The sequence below is a fragment of the Blennius ocellaris genome, assembly GCF_963422515.1.
Source record: "Blennius ocellaris genome assembly, chromosome: 17".
NCBI classification, from domain to species: Eukaryota; Metazoa; Chordata; class Actinopteri; order Blenniiformes; family Blenniidae; genus Blennius; species Blennius ocellaris.
In genome coordinates, this window is record NC_137666.1 from 16,232,934 (window position 1) to 16,248,195 (window position 15,262).

The window sequence follows — 15,262 nt, forward strand, 5'->3', positions numbered from 1 at the left end:
GGAGTTAAACCAGTTTCAAACAGGTACAGACACGCCAGCCGAGTTTGTTTCAAAGAAGGCTGAGAGCCTCTGTATCAAACAAAGCTCTCAGATTACCGGGTCTTTTTGATCAAAAAATGTTTGAGGAGGTCCTTTCAACAAAACCTTGATGTAAGACATTTCCAAAGGATTGCTATTATATGTTTGACCTTGTGTGACATGTTTCCGTTGACTTCTGAGACCTGATATTACAGCTTATTTTTAAAATCCCCAATCAACTTGGAATTGAAATGGCGATAATGACACACGTTTTTTACAAGTGCAAACAATTTATTACACATCATAAGTCAACTCAGGGCACGTTTTCCAGTAAGGTCAAGGCCGTGAAGGGAAATAGGAAGAGGAAAAAAAAAAAAAGTAACTGCTCAACAATTCCCACGTGAGTAACCAAGAGGAGGAAAAACTTCCTTCTGGCAGGAACAAACCTCTGACTGAACAGAGGTGGGTGGCCCTCTGCCTCGACCGGTCTGGTGTGAAGAGCGGGCAGGGAGAGAGAAAAACGTTTGAACAAAGAACGAACACCAATTGGACATAATCAGGACCGGGCAGCTCTTTGAATTGCTCGCATGAAGGGTAGGTGAGGAAAGTACGAATTCCAAGGAAATAGGCAGTGATCGTAAAAAAAAGTTGTGCCAAAAGAAGACAACAAAAAGCGGATAGCAGTGGCAGTGATGAAAAGCTCTCCGGCGTGAGCCCTCCGTTTCTCTTAGTCTGTCCTGCCGTCATTTCCCCTCTTTGTCACTCACTCCTGTCAGTTTTGCCAAGTTGTTCCGGTCTCAGAAGTGGGACTCACTCAGGGGATCCTGTATTTTCTCCCGCCATCATTAAGAGGTATATCCCCCCCCCCCCCCCCCCCCCCCATCCTGCCACGTTTTGGAATGGTGAATAGTAGTTCTTACTATAATCTGACTTGACTTCTACAACACAAACCCCAAAAACGGCTTAAACATAAATTGCTTGACGAATTATTTGCACTTTCAACATATTCAATATGTTTAACATGATAAACTTGTGAAATAAAAGTCACAATATGTTGCTTCTAATGCTAAAATGACCATGTTCTGTTTTGCACTGCTGAAGCTGCTTTTGTTCCAGTTGAATGCCCCATTAACTGCACTGAAGGTTGAAAACACCATGTAAAAGGAAACACACGCAACCCGATCTTAATGCAAACGACGGGAGGTGAAATGCAGCCCCGGTGCAAAGAGAAAGAATAAGCTTCACCAATAAACTCATGATGGAGAGACGGATGTGCTAACTTAACAATCTATTTCTACTTAAATAGGAAGTTCTTGTTAAGTTTAAGTGGTACCCCACATTTCCTCCTCTTGATCCGCCCTTTGCTTGTAAGGGGACCGTCTGCCCTGTAGTTTTGCAGGTTCAAAGCACAAAGTGACAAGATTAAAGAGTCGGAGTGTGTTAATGATGACGTTCCTGTCACGGGCTGATCTGACGAACGGCACGGAGCAGAACACAATAGGGCGAAGACGTATTCGCATTAACCCCAATTAGACACAAACTTTCACAAACACGATAATGCGGAGGGCTTTTTTTTTTTGCGGAAAAGTGAATAAAAGCAATGATATTACATCAGATATCGGTGAGAAATTAATATGAGATTTCAACATTACAGCTACTACGAGACTAAAATAGAAGCGTGACTGCCATGTGGCCAGAGGTTGTTAGGTTTTGTTTTCTTTTCTAAATGTGTGAGGAAGAATCCTCAGGCTGACCTCTGCAGCACAACTCAAAGCCGCCGCTATGAAGAGACTTGGGTCCAGTGGGAAGAGTGATGTGGTTCAACTGTGGCTGGATGGCTGGCTGGTTGGCCGGTCGGGCTACACTGGAATGCGGGGTCTTTTGTTTGTCTGAGAGAGGAGTGGGTCAGGGGGAGAATGCCATTGATGATTGCAGAGAGGAAGAATGAACCTCCAGGAAGTGTTCTCTCTCTCTCTCTCTCTCTCTCTCTCTCTCTCTCTCTCTCTCTCTGTCTCTCTCTCTTCCCCCCTCATACCGCCCACCACCACCTCCACCACCACCCCCCACTCTCATTCTCTCTCACTCTCTCACTGTCTCCCTCTTTCTCTGTCTTTTTTCTGTGTGTGAGAACCTTCGCCGTGCCGAGCCTCTCTCTCGCTGAGGCCACGGTCCCCAGGCACAACCACTGCTTTGTCTTGCCCCTGTGAACACACACCCCTCCTCTACTGGGCGCCTACATTTGCCAGTGCCGGGGAAACACTAGGGCCACTGCTCCTATTCTTATCCACACCGCCGCTCCTGCATGGATGTGTGTGTGTGTGTGTATGTGGGCATCGGTAGTGAATGGTAAATTGTTTTTTCATGAGGCACACATCTGACACATCACTAAAAAGTCCTTGTCTGCCGAGTCTTCGAAAAGCCATTCACTTTTTCTTTTTTTTGCCCCTTGCTCATAGATCAAATACAGCTGATTCATCCTCGGATCCAGAAATGATATTTAGGGATCATGACACTGTGGTGCTTTTCATCATCTGGACATGGCCAGGGCACAGCTATCCCCGCTCTGTAACAGTAACAGCCGGACTAAAAATGGAATAAAGCAGTAAGTGGATAAGAATCTAGCTGGTGGCCCCTTCCGACCAGTGGCTGCCGCCTCCCGTCACATTGCTCATTCCCCTGTGTGTCAGAAGGCTGTGAGGAGCTGCAAATGGCCCTTTCAAAACGCACGACAGCTGGAACACAGGGCAAAGGTGACCGAGGCAGTTGCGGGGGAGCACGGGGAGGGGTGGGAGGAGGAGGAGGAGGAGGAGGAGGAGGAGGAGGAGGAGGGTGCACGAGATGAGCAGCTGCAACCTCGAGCCTCTGCTTCTTCACTGTGCCACCATCTCTCACTTCAACGAGTACAGAACCAACCGTTTGGAGTGATGATATCTCAAAAAGTTTAAACATGTAGGGCACCTTTTGATTATTTCGTAAAAAAAAAAAAATCAGTTTGCGTCTTAAGACCATTTGAAATGACATTTTGAAACCACAGGGAGAATTCGGTGTTGTCTGGAAAAACAAAGGCACTGGGTGGTTCGGTGCCAAGGAATTCCACAACTCAAAGCAGGATTAGAGTGAACAGGGACCAAAAAGTTTCCAAAAAGACCTTCTATGTTACAACACATTATTCGCTTTTTTTTTTTTCTTTTTTCTTTTTTAACTCCTTTGATCAGTTTAGATACTCTTTCTTTGTTGCAGAATAATTGTTTCTTTTATTGACACACAAGAAACATATTGTCAAGCCAGGTAGATTTCTGGAGTCCGTCTTTGAACTTTAAGTTATGTCTGGATACTTTTGAAGAAAATAAGGCAAGCATGACTGCATGTCTGAAGAGAACAACACATTTTAGGTTACAACCGATTGCTTTATTACCATGTCTTCATAATCCATGCCGTCGCCCATCTTCCATTCCGCTTTATGTAGTTTAGTGGTACGGGAGCCGGTTACAGCGGACTATAGTTGAAAGGTAGGATATGTCCACTACAGCCCACCAGTCCATCACAGGACAAACACAGAGACACAGACAAGGACACCCATTTACAGGCTGGGTTTTTTGTTGTTGTTTTTGTTTTGTTTACCTCTAATACTTGGTTATACGCACCAAGAATATCATTTGAGTGGCTCAATCCCATGATGCTTTGGACTCTGATGATGGCCTTTTCTTTTTGACATCCACCTTTACTGGTCATTAGCGAAGATGGATTTGTTATTTTGACTAATCTATCTTGTTGTGTTTCTTTTCAAACCAAACAAACACACTCCTTGTTCAGGGTCTAATCAGGAAAAGAGAATTACATGTCTGAGGGCAGTGTTTTCTTCTAAATCCACCCGTCATGCTTTACCACCGCCGTCAAAACAGTGTGCATGATGTGTCACATGGCGACGTCACATAACTGCAAGAAATATTTGAGGACTGGCATAGCCTGCCTCTCTCTCCAGGAAAGGAATTTCCATCTGAATCGACCCTGTTGGGGAATAAAAATCTCTCAACAGACATCTTTGCACAAAGCATTTACTCTGGGATTAGACCTTCATTCTTATTATTTGTGTCCTTGTGAACCGAATCAAAGTAATTTCTATTAATGTTGACACTGGAAGATGTCATATACACAGTGTCACCTCACAAATATGTTATTTTCACTCACTAGTCTAAGTAGTATAATAACAACATTAATTTTCATTGCTTGTTATGTCCTGCAAGTTTAACCCGTGCATACGTCAATCCTTTACAGTGAATGTAGGGCAGGTCTGTTTTGGCCTGAGACGATGATATTCTTTGATTAAAAACTATATAACAGAATAACCTGCCTTTTTTAAATGAGACATAAAACTTAATAATATCAAACTTGACCAAACTCATCAGAAACACAGTTGTCAAATCTATCTCAACAGATAAAATTTAAGTCCCAGTACCATCCATCCATTCATCCATCTTCTATTCCGCTATTTCCTGTTCAGGGTCGCGGGGTGCTGGAGCCAATATCAGTTTACCGTGGTTGAGGACAGGATACACCCTGGACAGATCACCAATCCATCACAGGAAACAGAGAAACAGGCAACCACACCCTCACATTCACACTCACAGGCAATTTAGGGTCACAGATTAACCTCACACGCATGTTTTTGGTTTTTGGAGGAAAACGGAATACCTGGAGGAAACCCACCTATGCCTGGGGAGAACATGCAAACCAAACATAGCAAGGCCCATGACTGTATGTAAGGGCTACGTATAAGTGACTAGTCATAATAGTTGATTAAGCTTGTACCCAACACATTTTCTATGATTAGTCTCGGGTAATTCAATTTTTCTACAATTAAAGATCAAGTCAATCACAAAAAAAACTGCCTCAAAAGTATTTATATTGATGTATGTTTACAGCTTCCATGTTTGTTTTACGGTGAGAAGTATATATATATATATTTCCATCCTGTGACTGATTTACAATTTAATTTTTTATTTATTGTCTGGTAGTGTCGCAAACATGATATAGTTCACTGTGTTCATACCATATTCTCTTATTGCATGTGTAGTTTTGCTCCATAAGTTTTCCAGATTTAGTGCTTTGATTGGACCTTTGTTGTTTGTTGATTAAAAAAAAAATTCCACTGGATCTACATATTAAGGAAACTTTGTGCATGATTTATTTATGTTGTTCAAGCAACACTGGTCTTTGTTTAAACTACTTATTTATTTATTCTTACATGCAAACATAAAATCCAAGTTAAGTGAACTTGGTGTTTTCTTAGATGCATCTGTATAATATGGAGTGTATGTTTAATAGATTATTCATATAATCTATCTTCTACAAATACAGTAATATCCTTCGCCTCTTTGTATGTCTTCACTCTATCCATCTGTGGCGCTTGGGAATGTTGGTGGCTTATGGGTACTGTAGTATTTGGATGTTTTGAAAGACCGAATGAAATGTGTTTTTTATTGTGTCGATGGATTAAAAAAGATTGGCTGACATTAAGGTATGTTTGTGTTCAGATACTATCTTGAAATTCAAGTGTTCCATTTCACAAATTCAAATAAGTTAACTTCACTCCTCCTCAGACTAATTGTTCTCAGCGCCTTTGCTTTCAAAACCTATCGACCACTAATGATTTTCATTCATTGCACCCAACCCTATTACGTATTAGTAACCCCCCCGTGCCCTGGACCCCCTCCAACAGCGATCTCTGGATCCGCCCCTGCTTTTAGAGCCAAGCTGCAGTTGCCCCTCTCGTCCACTTCCGTGGCACAGTAAAGGGATTCATGGTGGGGACAGGTGTTTTAATAAGGCAGCCAGTCGATGCTCCCCGGCGTGCTCTGCTACTTGCTGCCGCTGTGTGAATTCTCGGAGTAGTACAGAAGTTATTGTGGCCGCGGGGCCGGAACTATCGCGAGACTTGTCCCATTATCAACCTGCTTGACACACAGCGGCGCTGAGTGCAGCCTGCCTTCCCAGGGTCGGACTGGAGCTCAAGAAACGACAAGGAGAAGCGAACATCTGGCCGCACCATCATGAGAGGACACCGGGGCTCCTAGGAAGGAAAAGACGACGATCCGGGCGGGAATACGTGTGAGTAACGATGTTTTACAGCTGCGAAAGTTAAAAGAAAAAAGAAAAGAATATGTGTGTGTGTGTTTGTGTGAGTGTGTCCCTCTGCTCTCTCTCTCTCTTTCGCCGCTCGCTTTCAGGCGCAGTTGCTGTTGAGTTCCTCTGCTGTTTAAAAGGCTCCCAGCAATGCGTTTCCCAACACGGACGTGGAGCTCAGTTTACTGCGCCCCTGGCCATTCAGTCTCCCAAAGATCACTTTTTTTTTCTTTCTTTCTTTTCTTTTTTTTTTTTACGGAAAAAAAGAAATACAACTAATGCGCGTAAAGAAAATTACGCACATGCACGCGTCCCTGCGCGGCGTCAAACTTTATTCTCACTCCTCACAATCTGCCTTTTTTTTTTTTTTTTTTTTAGCGATTTAAACCAACTCCCCCTTTAAACAAACATACACAGTTGTGTCTGCCTGATGAGTGCGCAAAAAAAAGAAGGAGCGATTTTATTTCCTTTTTTTTTGTTTGCGCGTGTGATAAATCACCCGATTATATAAAAAAAAAAAAAAAAAAGTTGGAAATGCCGTGCAATCTCATGACACCTATAAACATCCTCCATTCTCGCTAAGTTGCGTGTGTTTCGTGGACTGCGCAGTCCGGAGTTTTAACATATGGCATAAAGAGGAGCACAGCTGGAGGTAGCGTTTCCATTGCGGTGATGTCAGAGCAGCTGACTCCACAGCTTGCAGTGTAATTAGCAAACAGAGCACCAGTTTACTCACTCCGTACCGGCTCTTAGTTTCTTTTTCTTTCTTTTTTACTCCCCTCCCCTCCTCTCACCTTCGCTTCCTCTTCCCCAATGGACGAGCGCTACCTTTCCCAGTTTGTTCTGTAAACACCGCTGCTTTTGTGTGTATAACACATATATATATGCGCGTTTGGGAAGCGCAGCGGTGCAGTCACTGTCGCGAAATTCTGGGAGCGCAACTACTACGAGCCGGAATACTTTGGATCGTTTTTGGGGCAGTGGGTCCGTTTACACCGGGGTCCATGGGTGGGTGAGCGCAGCGGAGCGTGTCCTGCACCACTGGAGCGATTGTCGGTTTTTCATGTTCTCAAGTTGGATAAAGTTACTGATGCAAATGTGTGCACTTGAAATAGTCTCGCATGTGAGTTATTAAATCCTCAAAGGCTTAAGAAATTGGCTTGTGTTTCGACGTCTCCTTTTGTTTCTTGGTACTTTTCAATAATTTGTCTCAAGTTGTCGCTCTGCATTCTGGATCTTCTTGTTCGACTCTGATTTGCCACCGCAGCCACGTTCTGCCTCTCCTAACGGCTTCATTTCATTTATCCAGTATCCTGTTTTTCCTGTTTTTCGTCAGGTTATGAAGGAAGAATGGAGTTCCCAGACCATAGCCGCCAGTTGCTGCAGTGTCTGAGTCAGCAGCGTCACCAAGGTTTCCTCTGTGACTGCACTGTTCTCGTCGGAGAGGCTCGATTCAAAGCGCACAGAGCCGTGCTGGCCTCCTGCAGCATGTACTTCCATCTCTTCTACAGGGACCAGCTAGACAAAAGGGACGTTGTGCATCTCAACAGTGACATTGTGACAGCCCCGGCTTTCAGTCTGCTCCTTGAATTTATGTATGAGGGGAAGTTGGAATTCAGCACTCTGCCGGTGGAGGATGTCCTGGCAGCAGCCAGCTACCTCCACATGTATGATATCGTGAAAGTGTGCAAAGGTAAGCTTAAAGATAAGGAGCTGTCGTGCCTGGACGAAAAGATGGGCGAGGGTTTTGGACTCAGCTGCCTGGACAGAGAGAACTCCTCCGATTGCGAGCTGCACAGTAAGCAGCTCATTCAGCGACTGCCCCAGACACAGTCTCAGGGGCTTCACAGGGCCCCCCCGGCGGAGGACTTTGACATGGACAAGAGTGAAGTCAGGCTGGCTGTCACAGATTGTGATAGGTCTACGCAGACCAGGCAGAAGGCGAACGGTCACTCTGGCAGGTCCCCGGACCTTGTAGGTGTCAATTATGTGTCAGCAGAGGCCGAGCCCTACGTTCAAACAGCTGGAAAAACAAAAGCTGATGTCAGTAGTTCCACCGTATTGCTGTCCCAGAGGTCCCGGGCTTCAGATGACATGGACTGTGCACTGGATTTGTCTTTCAAGCCTCTGTCTAGCAGAGATCCCTTACACCCCTCCTACGTCTCGGGACAGCTGGCCCTCGACAGCCAGCAGCAGGGCACTGAGCCACTTGTTAAAGACGAACACGACTTGCTGTCAGAGCAGGAGGACAGTGAGCCGATGAGCCCTGAGAGCCAGCGCTTTGGGAATAGTGCCAGGAGCTCAGTGGTGACAGGGTTCGCTGCCCTCTTCCCAGGCAACAACGGCTCCACAGCCGCCCTGCTCTCCCAGGAGGAGGACCTGATGGACGAGGAGGGGGAGGCCTGCCGAGGGAGGGAGGGCGCCCCGGGCAGGGAGGTGGACGGGAGGGGCAGACTGCTGGGGGACAGCGAGGAGGAGGAGGAGGACGACTTGGCCTCCTCAGACATCTCCACCTCCAGCGGGGTGCTCCTGCCCCCCGGGCAACAGGTGTGCGTGTGTCCCCTCTGCAGCAAAGTCTTCCCCAGCCCCCACGTGCTGCAACTGCACCTCAGCTCACACTTCCGCGAGAAGGACGGCGCCCGGTCCAAGCTGTCCCCCGACGGCTCGGTGCCCACCTGCATGCAGTGCAACAAGACCTTCTCGTGCATGTACACCCTGAAGCGCCACGAGCGCACGCACTCTGGCGAGAAGCCGTACACCTGTGGCCAGTGCGGCAAGAGCTTCCAGTACTCCCATAACTTGAGTCGGCACGCCGTGGTCCACACGCGGGAAAAGCCGCACGCCTGCAAGTGGTGCGAGCGGCGCTTCACTCAGTCGGGGGACCTCTACCGCCACATCAGGAAGTTTCACTGTGGCCTTGTCAAGACTCTCGCCATTGGATAAAACGCGTCTCACCAGTGCCACGACACAAGACCGTGTGTCTTCTTCATACACTGACTGCTACTACTGAACAGTTTTCCCCCTGTTAGTAAACACTCATGTCGGCTTTTTTCTGTTGGAGACGTAACCGTTGGATTCTATCCCATGTGGCATTTCACACGTTAAGAGATGTAGCAACTGTAAAACTGGAGCTTGCTTCCTGAGCTGGACTGTGTCGTGAGGCATGCGCGAGGGTCAGAGACGGTCAGCTGGAGATGCACAGGCTGCTAAGATTAATGTGAGCTGCCGTGAAACTTGAGCTGGATCTGTTTCGACAAAGGTGAACAAATCAGATGATGCACTTGTTTGTTTCTGTCCCGTTTGTGTCAATCTGTGGAGTTTATTCGTGGAGTATATTTCCAGAGCGACGAAAAGCATCCTATGTTTTGAACCATAGGTGAATGTGCTGACAAACGTCTATACAATCGTCAGAGAGAGCGAGACTTTTATTTGTGCACATGGGAGATCAGAACCGTCCGTTAGTAGCAATATATGATTTTTTTTTTTTTTTTTTTTTTTTAACACTTATTATTATTCTTATTATTTATTTTGGGGGAGTTGTTTAGTCCCTAACAAGTAAACTATCACAAGGCAGCAAAACTAATGAAGTCTGACTACTGGAATTATGATTAGGTTTGAAATGAAGGTTTTATGTTTTGTAAGAAGAAGCACAGAGGCCATCAGATCACCACGTTGCTTTTTAAGTGTGTTGCCTTTGCGTTCCCAGCTCTATGGTTGCTAACCTGCCCTCATGGTGATGGATTGGCCTTGTGTCTGCTACTTAAAACGAGGCTGTATAATCAGAAGAGGGATGAAAACTTGTAGCTCTGGTGCCTACGGATATTCTTAACACTTCACCGAGTGTACTTACTAAAGCAAGAATGAACTGTAATGCCAGGTTTTTTTGTTTTTTATTTGACATTTAAAGTCTTTAAAAACAACAAACAAACAACAAACCAATCACACTCCATACCAGGCTGTAACAAAGGTGACGACCCACTGGCAACCGAGCCACAGTTGTCCTTAATTAAATAATTTAAAAGAATGTAAACCAAGCTCTCATCTGTTTAATGTTTGAGTCATCTGGGTTCCAAGCTCATAGCTGTCAGTAAATGACCTTGTTATTTCCTGGTATGGTGTAAATAAGTGGTTTTCAAAAATGTGGAGCTCAAGGGAGCTTGAGGTGGGGGAGGACGCATTTTCCAAGCATGATTTATTCAAAAGAAGTCAGTGGAGAGCGGAACTATCCGTTATTTTATTAAGACACGTCATTAGAACTGAAATCACAAGTGTAACAGTGATGGATGATGTGTAACAGTTACAAAACTTACCAGGTATTACAAACTCAATTGGAATAAGATCACACTTCTTACTGCCAACAGCTGTTACCAACAATATCTCATAATTTGAGGAATTTGAGGAAGTCCTGCATTCGGCGACCTGCTGCCCCCACCTCCACCTCCACCCCACCTCCACCCTTTGCCACACTTTGAAAACCCCTGGCACGAAGCGCACACAGACACAATGTTGAGGACAAACGCTCAGCCGGCCGAGAGGAAACAGACAAGGAGTGGATGTTGCTGTGAAACTTGTCCCACTGAAGCTGTGCCATTCAGACAATTCTACTGACGTTTCTTTTTTCAAATTAACCCGTTTCATGTTACTCTACTGTATGTGTTTTAAGTTACTACTGATGCCGCCCTTGAAGGAGTCTCCGGGCGGGAAGTGGATTTCCTCTGTCAGTTCACGTAGATGCTGTATGGATTCTTAACCAGGGGTGTAGTGCTAAAAAAAAAAAAAAAAAAAAAAAAGTTGATATTTGTCTAATCTGTCCTGAGAAGACTTGATCAGAATTTATTTATTAGTTTGGTTCAGGGTTTACTGTAGGCGTAGTTTCTTATTTCTATAGGCCCGAAAGACTTTGCGTCTTACTGAGCGATCTTGGTACTCATTAACTGGTATTTGGGGCTGTCCATTTTCTCTGTGCAAATCGAGTTACTGTAATTGTACTTTAATATATTGTGTAGAAACCTCTGCGGAGTCCTCAAGATTTGTCACACGGAACATAGAGAAGCACTTGTTTTTAGCATGCATATAGTTTCAACACTATTGTCTAGGCTGCTATTTCTTACTATTTCTATATTTAATGTAAATACATATTCTATTTATCAATCGGTTTGTTTTCCATGTTGCAACACGCGTAAAGGTGGAGAGAGAGTCAGGTGTCTTATTAAGGCCGGGGTCTCTCCGTTCCAAGTCTTCCTCCCCCACCCGGGGGAGTTTGCTTCTTTTTCCATATTCAAGACTTTATTGAACTCCGCCTTCGTTACAAATCAGAGCCGTTAATGCCGCTCTGGCTGCTGTTCCGCCAGAGGAAACAGTTGTTCACAAGCACAGCCACACTGATACGGCACTGGCGACCTATAGAAAGGAGACAATACAGTCATTGTCCCCCCCCCCCCCCCCCCCCCTTCCTCTCACTACTACCACAAACCACCTCGTCCCAGGTAGTTCTCAAGGGATCATTGTGCATCTCTCTTCTAGCTGTAGGGAGAAACAGGCAGTTCAAGTCCCTCTTTGCACTTTTCCGTATTGAATGGAGCCATTGGAATGTGAGAAATGTATTAAGCAAAGGGAGACCAGGGAGACTGTAAACAGGTGTATTGTTTGGGGGCATCAAAGAACAACCCCGCCTCCTCCACCTATCCCAGCGCAGAGTGGATGAACGCCTCATTGTTCCTCCACATGATCAACAGTTGGCTGCACGTCTGTCAAAAGTATGGAAAATGATCAAACTCGGGGTGGAGGAATACGTTGCGATTGGCTGCAATATGTCTGGCTTCGATACTGTTGGAGGTCAGATGTAGCTGTGGACCAATTCTTCATTTCACCGTCGACACTATTATGTGTTTCTCCATTTTTTTTTTTTTTTTTTTTTGTCTTTAATGTTTATATGTTGTCATTTCTCCAGATTTGCAAAGACTTCTTAGATCATTTGAAAATTTGATTGTTGAGTATTTTTACAATCATCATATATAAGCTTAAAAAAAACAGGCTTCGTGTATTTTCAAATTTTACGTGATTTTAAGTGGCCTCTGGTTAAACAAAACAAAACAGGGAAAACATCTGTTTTTTTTATGTGTTCTAATCTTTCCAGATACTGTATTTTGGATTTACATGAAACTATAAGCTAAAATTCTAGAGATGACTCTAAAACGTGTCTGTTTCAGTATATTTAAATGGTGAAAGAAATTCACTTTTCCACTGTAGTGAAATGCTTTTAGCACTGCTTTCCCCCCCCAAATGCCAGCTTTCCTTTAGAAATGTTTGAGGCTGACAGTAATGTGTCTCATACCTGTGACGTTTGAGGTCAGATAGCTGTTGATCAAGTCTTCATGTCAGGATAGACTTTCTTTTTTTTCTTTTTTTTTTGTTCAAAACTACTTTTGAAGGTCATCAAGATGATTGAATTGCTCGTTGCTGCTGAAAGAGACCAAGCTGGAATGGATCCCTTCTAAGAATGATCACTCCAACCTGTTTTCACTCCGCTCCCTGACCTCAGGAGAGCAGGACACTGCTGTTTGTTCTCGTTGCTCGCACAGGTTTAAACGCATCATGTATATTTCAATCAGAACACACAGGAATGTACATTTGTTTTCTCTTTCACTTCTTTGTTTTTAAAGGACTACATGGTGCAAGTTTAAGTTTGCCTGATTCTCTAATGTACATGTGTACAGAGGTAGAAAAACTAACGACGTGAAGAATTTTCTCCCCCCTTTTTCTTTTTTTTTTTGTTTGTTTGCAGTCTTTATTTATACCTCCAGGATGATCCCCAAATGTGCCTTATAGACACACGAATAGGTGTTGCATCTGGAGAAGCCCTTTTTCTATAGAGTACTACTTTTTTCTTTCTTTTTTTTTGCCCACGACTGCGGCGTTGAAGTTCACATCACAGCGATGGATCGTGAAATGAATCACTGACAGTTGTTGATGTTCAATCATATCAAATCAATTCAGACAATAGAAAAAAAAAAAACAACAACAAAAAAACCCCGCTAAAAGTCCATGTATCAGTGCTGCTCTGCATGAGATTACCTTGACAATTTATTGCGGGGGAAAATTCAGTTAATACATTTCTTTCTAGACGTGTTCAACTGAAGTCAAGCATTTCTGTGTCTTGGTTGCGATCAGCCGATACGACTGGGAACTAACAGTCCGTTCCTTTTTAAATGTCACTGTTGAATGTGAAACAGAGATTTTGATTGTTGACTTGAAACAGTGCTACTCTTAATTGAGGGCTATGTTTGCCTAACTCATGCTGTATGATCTTTTTAAGTAAAAAAAACAAACAAAAAAAAGACTTTATTGATACTGGAATTTTGTCTTCTGCAGGTTACAACTGTGAATTTGTGTATAATCATGAGAAATATTTATTATTGCATACGCTTCTTGTGCAACATTTGACTGTCTCAGTTTTGATTTGGAAAAAAAAAAAAAAAAACTTCTAAATGTCAAATGAAAATCTTTTTAATAGAATTTGTAGAAGTGCCATTAGAATTTAATATAATTTTTTAATAAGAAAGGTATATTTTATAGTAACCAATTGCTTCAGTGTTAGTGGTTTAGAGGTTAGCGGACAATCTTAATGCAGAATTGACATTGCTTAGATATTCAGGCAATTTAATTTGATCTGTAACTGTATGTGCATTTTCTTTGCGCTTTTGAAGTGTGCTTGTGTGCGTGTGCTGTGGAAATGTGACAATCTTGATTTAGGTCTTTATTAAGATTATGCATAGAATTAAATGGAACAACTTTCTCTGACTTGTGTGGTGTTTCCTTTATTTCCAACAGCACTTTTTCCACCGTCACGCCACTCGGCGGTTAGTCATCGAGCAGCTGGCTGTGACTTTTAACGGGAAAATAAAGGATTTTGACAGGCTAACGACCTGGGAATGTTGTGAGGCGGCTCACATGTGACACACAGCAGCAACAAGCAGGCCAACTGCGCACGCGTGTGTGTGTGTGCGTGTGTGTGTGTGTGTGTGTGTGTGTGTGTGTGTGTGGGCAGTACTGCAATGTGTACAGAGACAACAGAATGTGATAATACTGCTGGTCTTACAGGCCATATCCCTCTGGAACCATAAACTGAGCTCAAGGACGTAGCAATTTCAAGATGGGCTTCCATTGTTGCCGACCTGTTGCCAGAGGAGATAAACCCGTTATAACAATGCCAGCTGACTCTGTCGTGTAATTATTACTTGAACTCAACTTGATTGTATTTGCTGCAACAGACTAAACCACACACACCTATTTGTGCACACACACACACACAGACACACACACACACACACACACACACACACACACTACTACACCAAATGTCTGTCTCAGCGAGGAACTTCATGCCAATTCACTAGACATTTTCAATGGCGAGAACTTTTAATTATTTCCCGGCTGCACCATGAAAGAAATCCAGCTGCTCCGCTACGTGATCCCAATAGGGATGTGCTCGGGTTCCCACCACCCTCCCCCAAATCCCAGCTCCCCCATTCTGGGAATGCCATATAGAAAGAGGGCCACTGCATCCAACTGCCCCTGCCCCCAGCCATGCTACCTCCACCCCCACGGTCCCCGAAACCTCGGCCCCAAACCTCGGCCTCATCCCACCACTCTATTGTGTGCGTGGGTAGTAGCTCAGCCAGGCTATTGTCTGGCCCAGCTCCCCAGCACGTACTTTATGCACAAACAGACGACACAGCGGCGCTAGCCAGGCAGCCCCGACATAAAGAAAACAATGTCCTCCCAAGATCATTCATAAACACCCTGAACAGCCGCGGCCAACTCACAGTAAATAAGGGCTCTCTGCATCGGTGCAGCCACCTCGCAGTGTAAACACACACACACACACACACACAGCGGAGGGCCCTCGGAGCGCACGCTGGCACCGACATCTCACATCTGCCCTAACGGGGACCCGGGGCTTAAACTAGCCCGCCGCATGAGCGTTTCTTGTGGACCAAAAACCTTCACATGGAAAGTCGGGGCCATGTGATAGAGCTTAGCTGCAGGGTGACGAGCTGGGATATGTGCAGTGTAACTCGATGGTGTAATAAAACATTCCTCTCTGAGGCTCAAAGCCGGG

At 44.5% G+C, this 15,262-nt stretch overlaps 1 protein-coding gene across 1 annotated transcript; it reads left to right on the forward strand.

Annotated features, from left to right (window-relative positions):
• Positions 1-5,985: 5,985 nt before the first annotated feature.
• On the forward strand, positions 5,986-13,888 carry zbtb42 (zinc finger and BTB domain containing 42). The gene is made up of 2 exons (XM_080512694.1): positions 5,986-6,126; positions 7,478-13,888. The coding sequence occupies exon 2, from the start codon at positions 7,492-7,494 to the stop codon at positions 9,082-9,084; it is 1,593 nt and encodes a 530-aa protein (XP_080368820.1). The 5' UTR covers positions 5,986-6,126; positions 7,478-7,491; the 3' UTR covers positions 9,085-13,888.
• Positions 13,889-15,262: the final 1,374 nt, after the last annotated feature.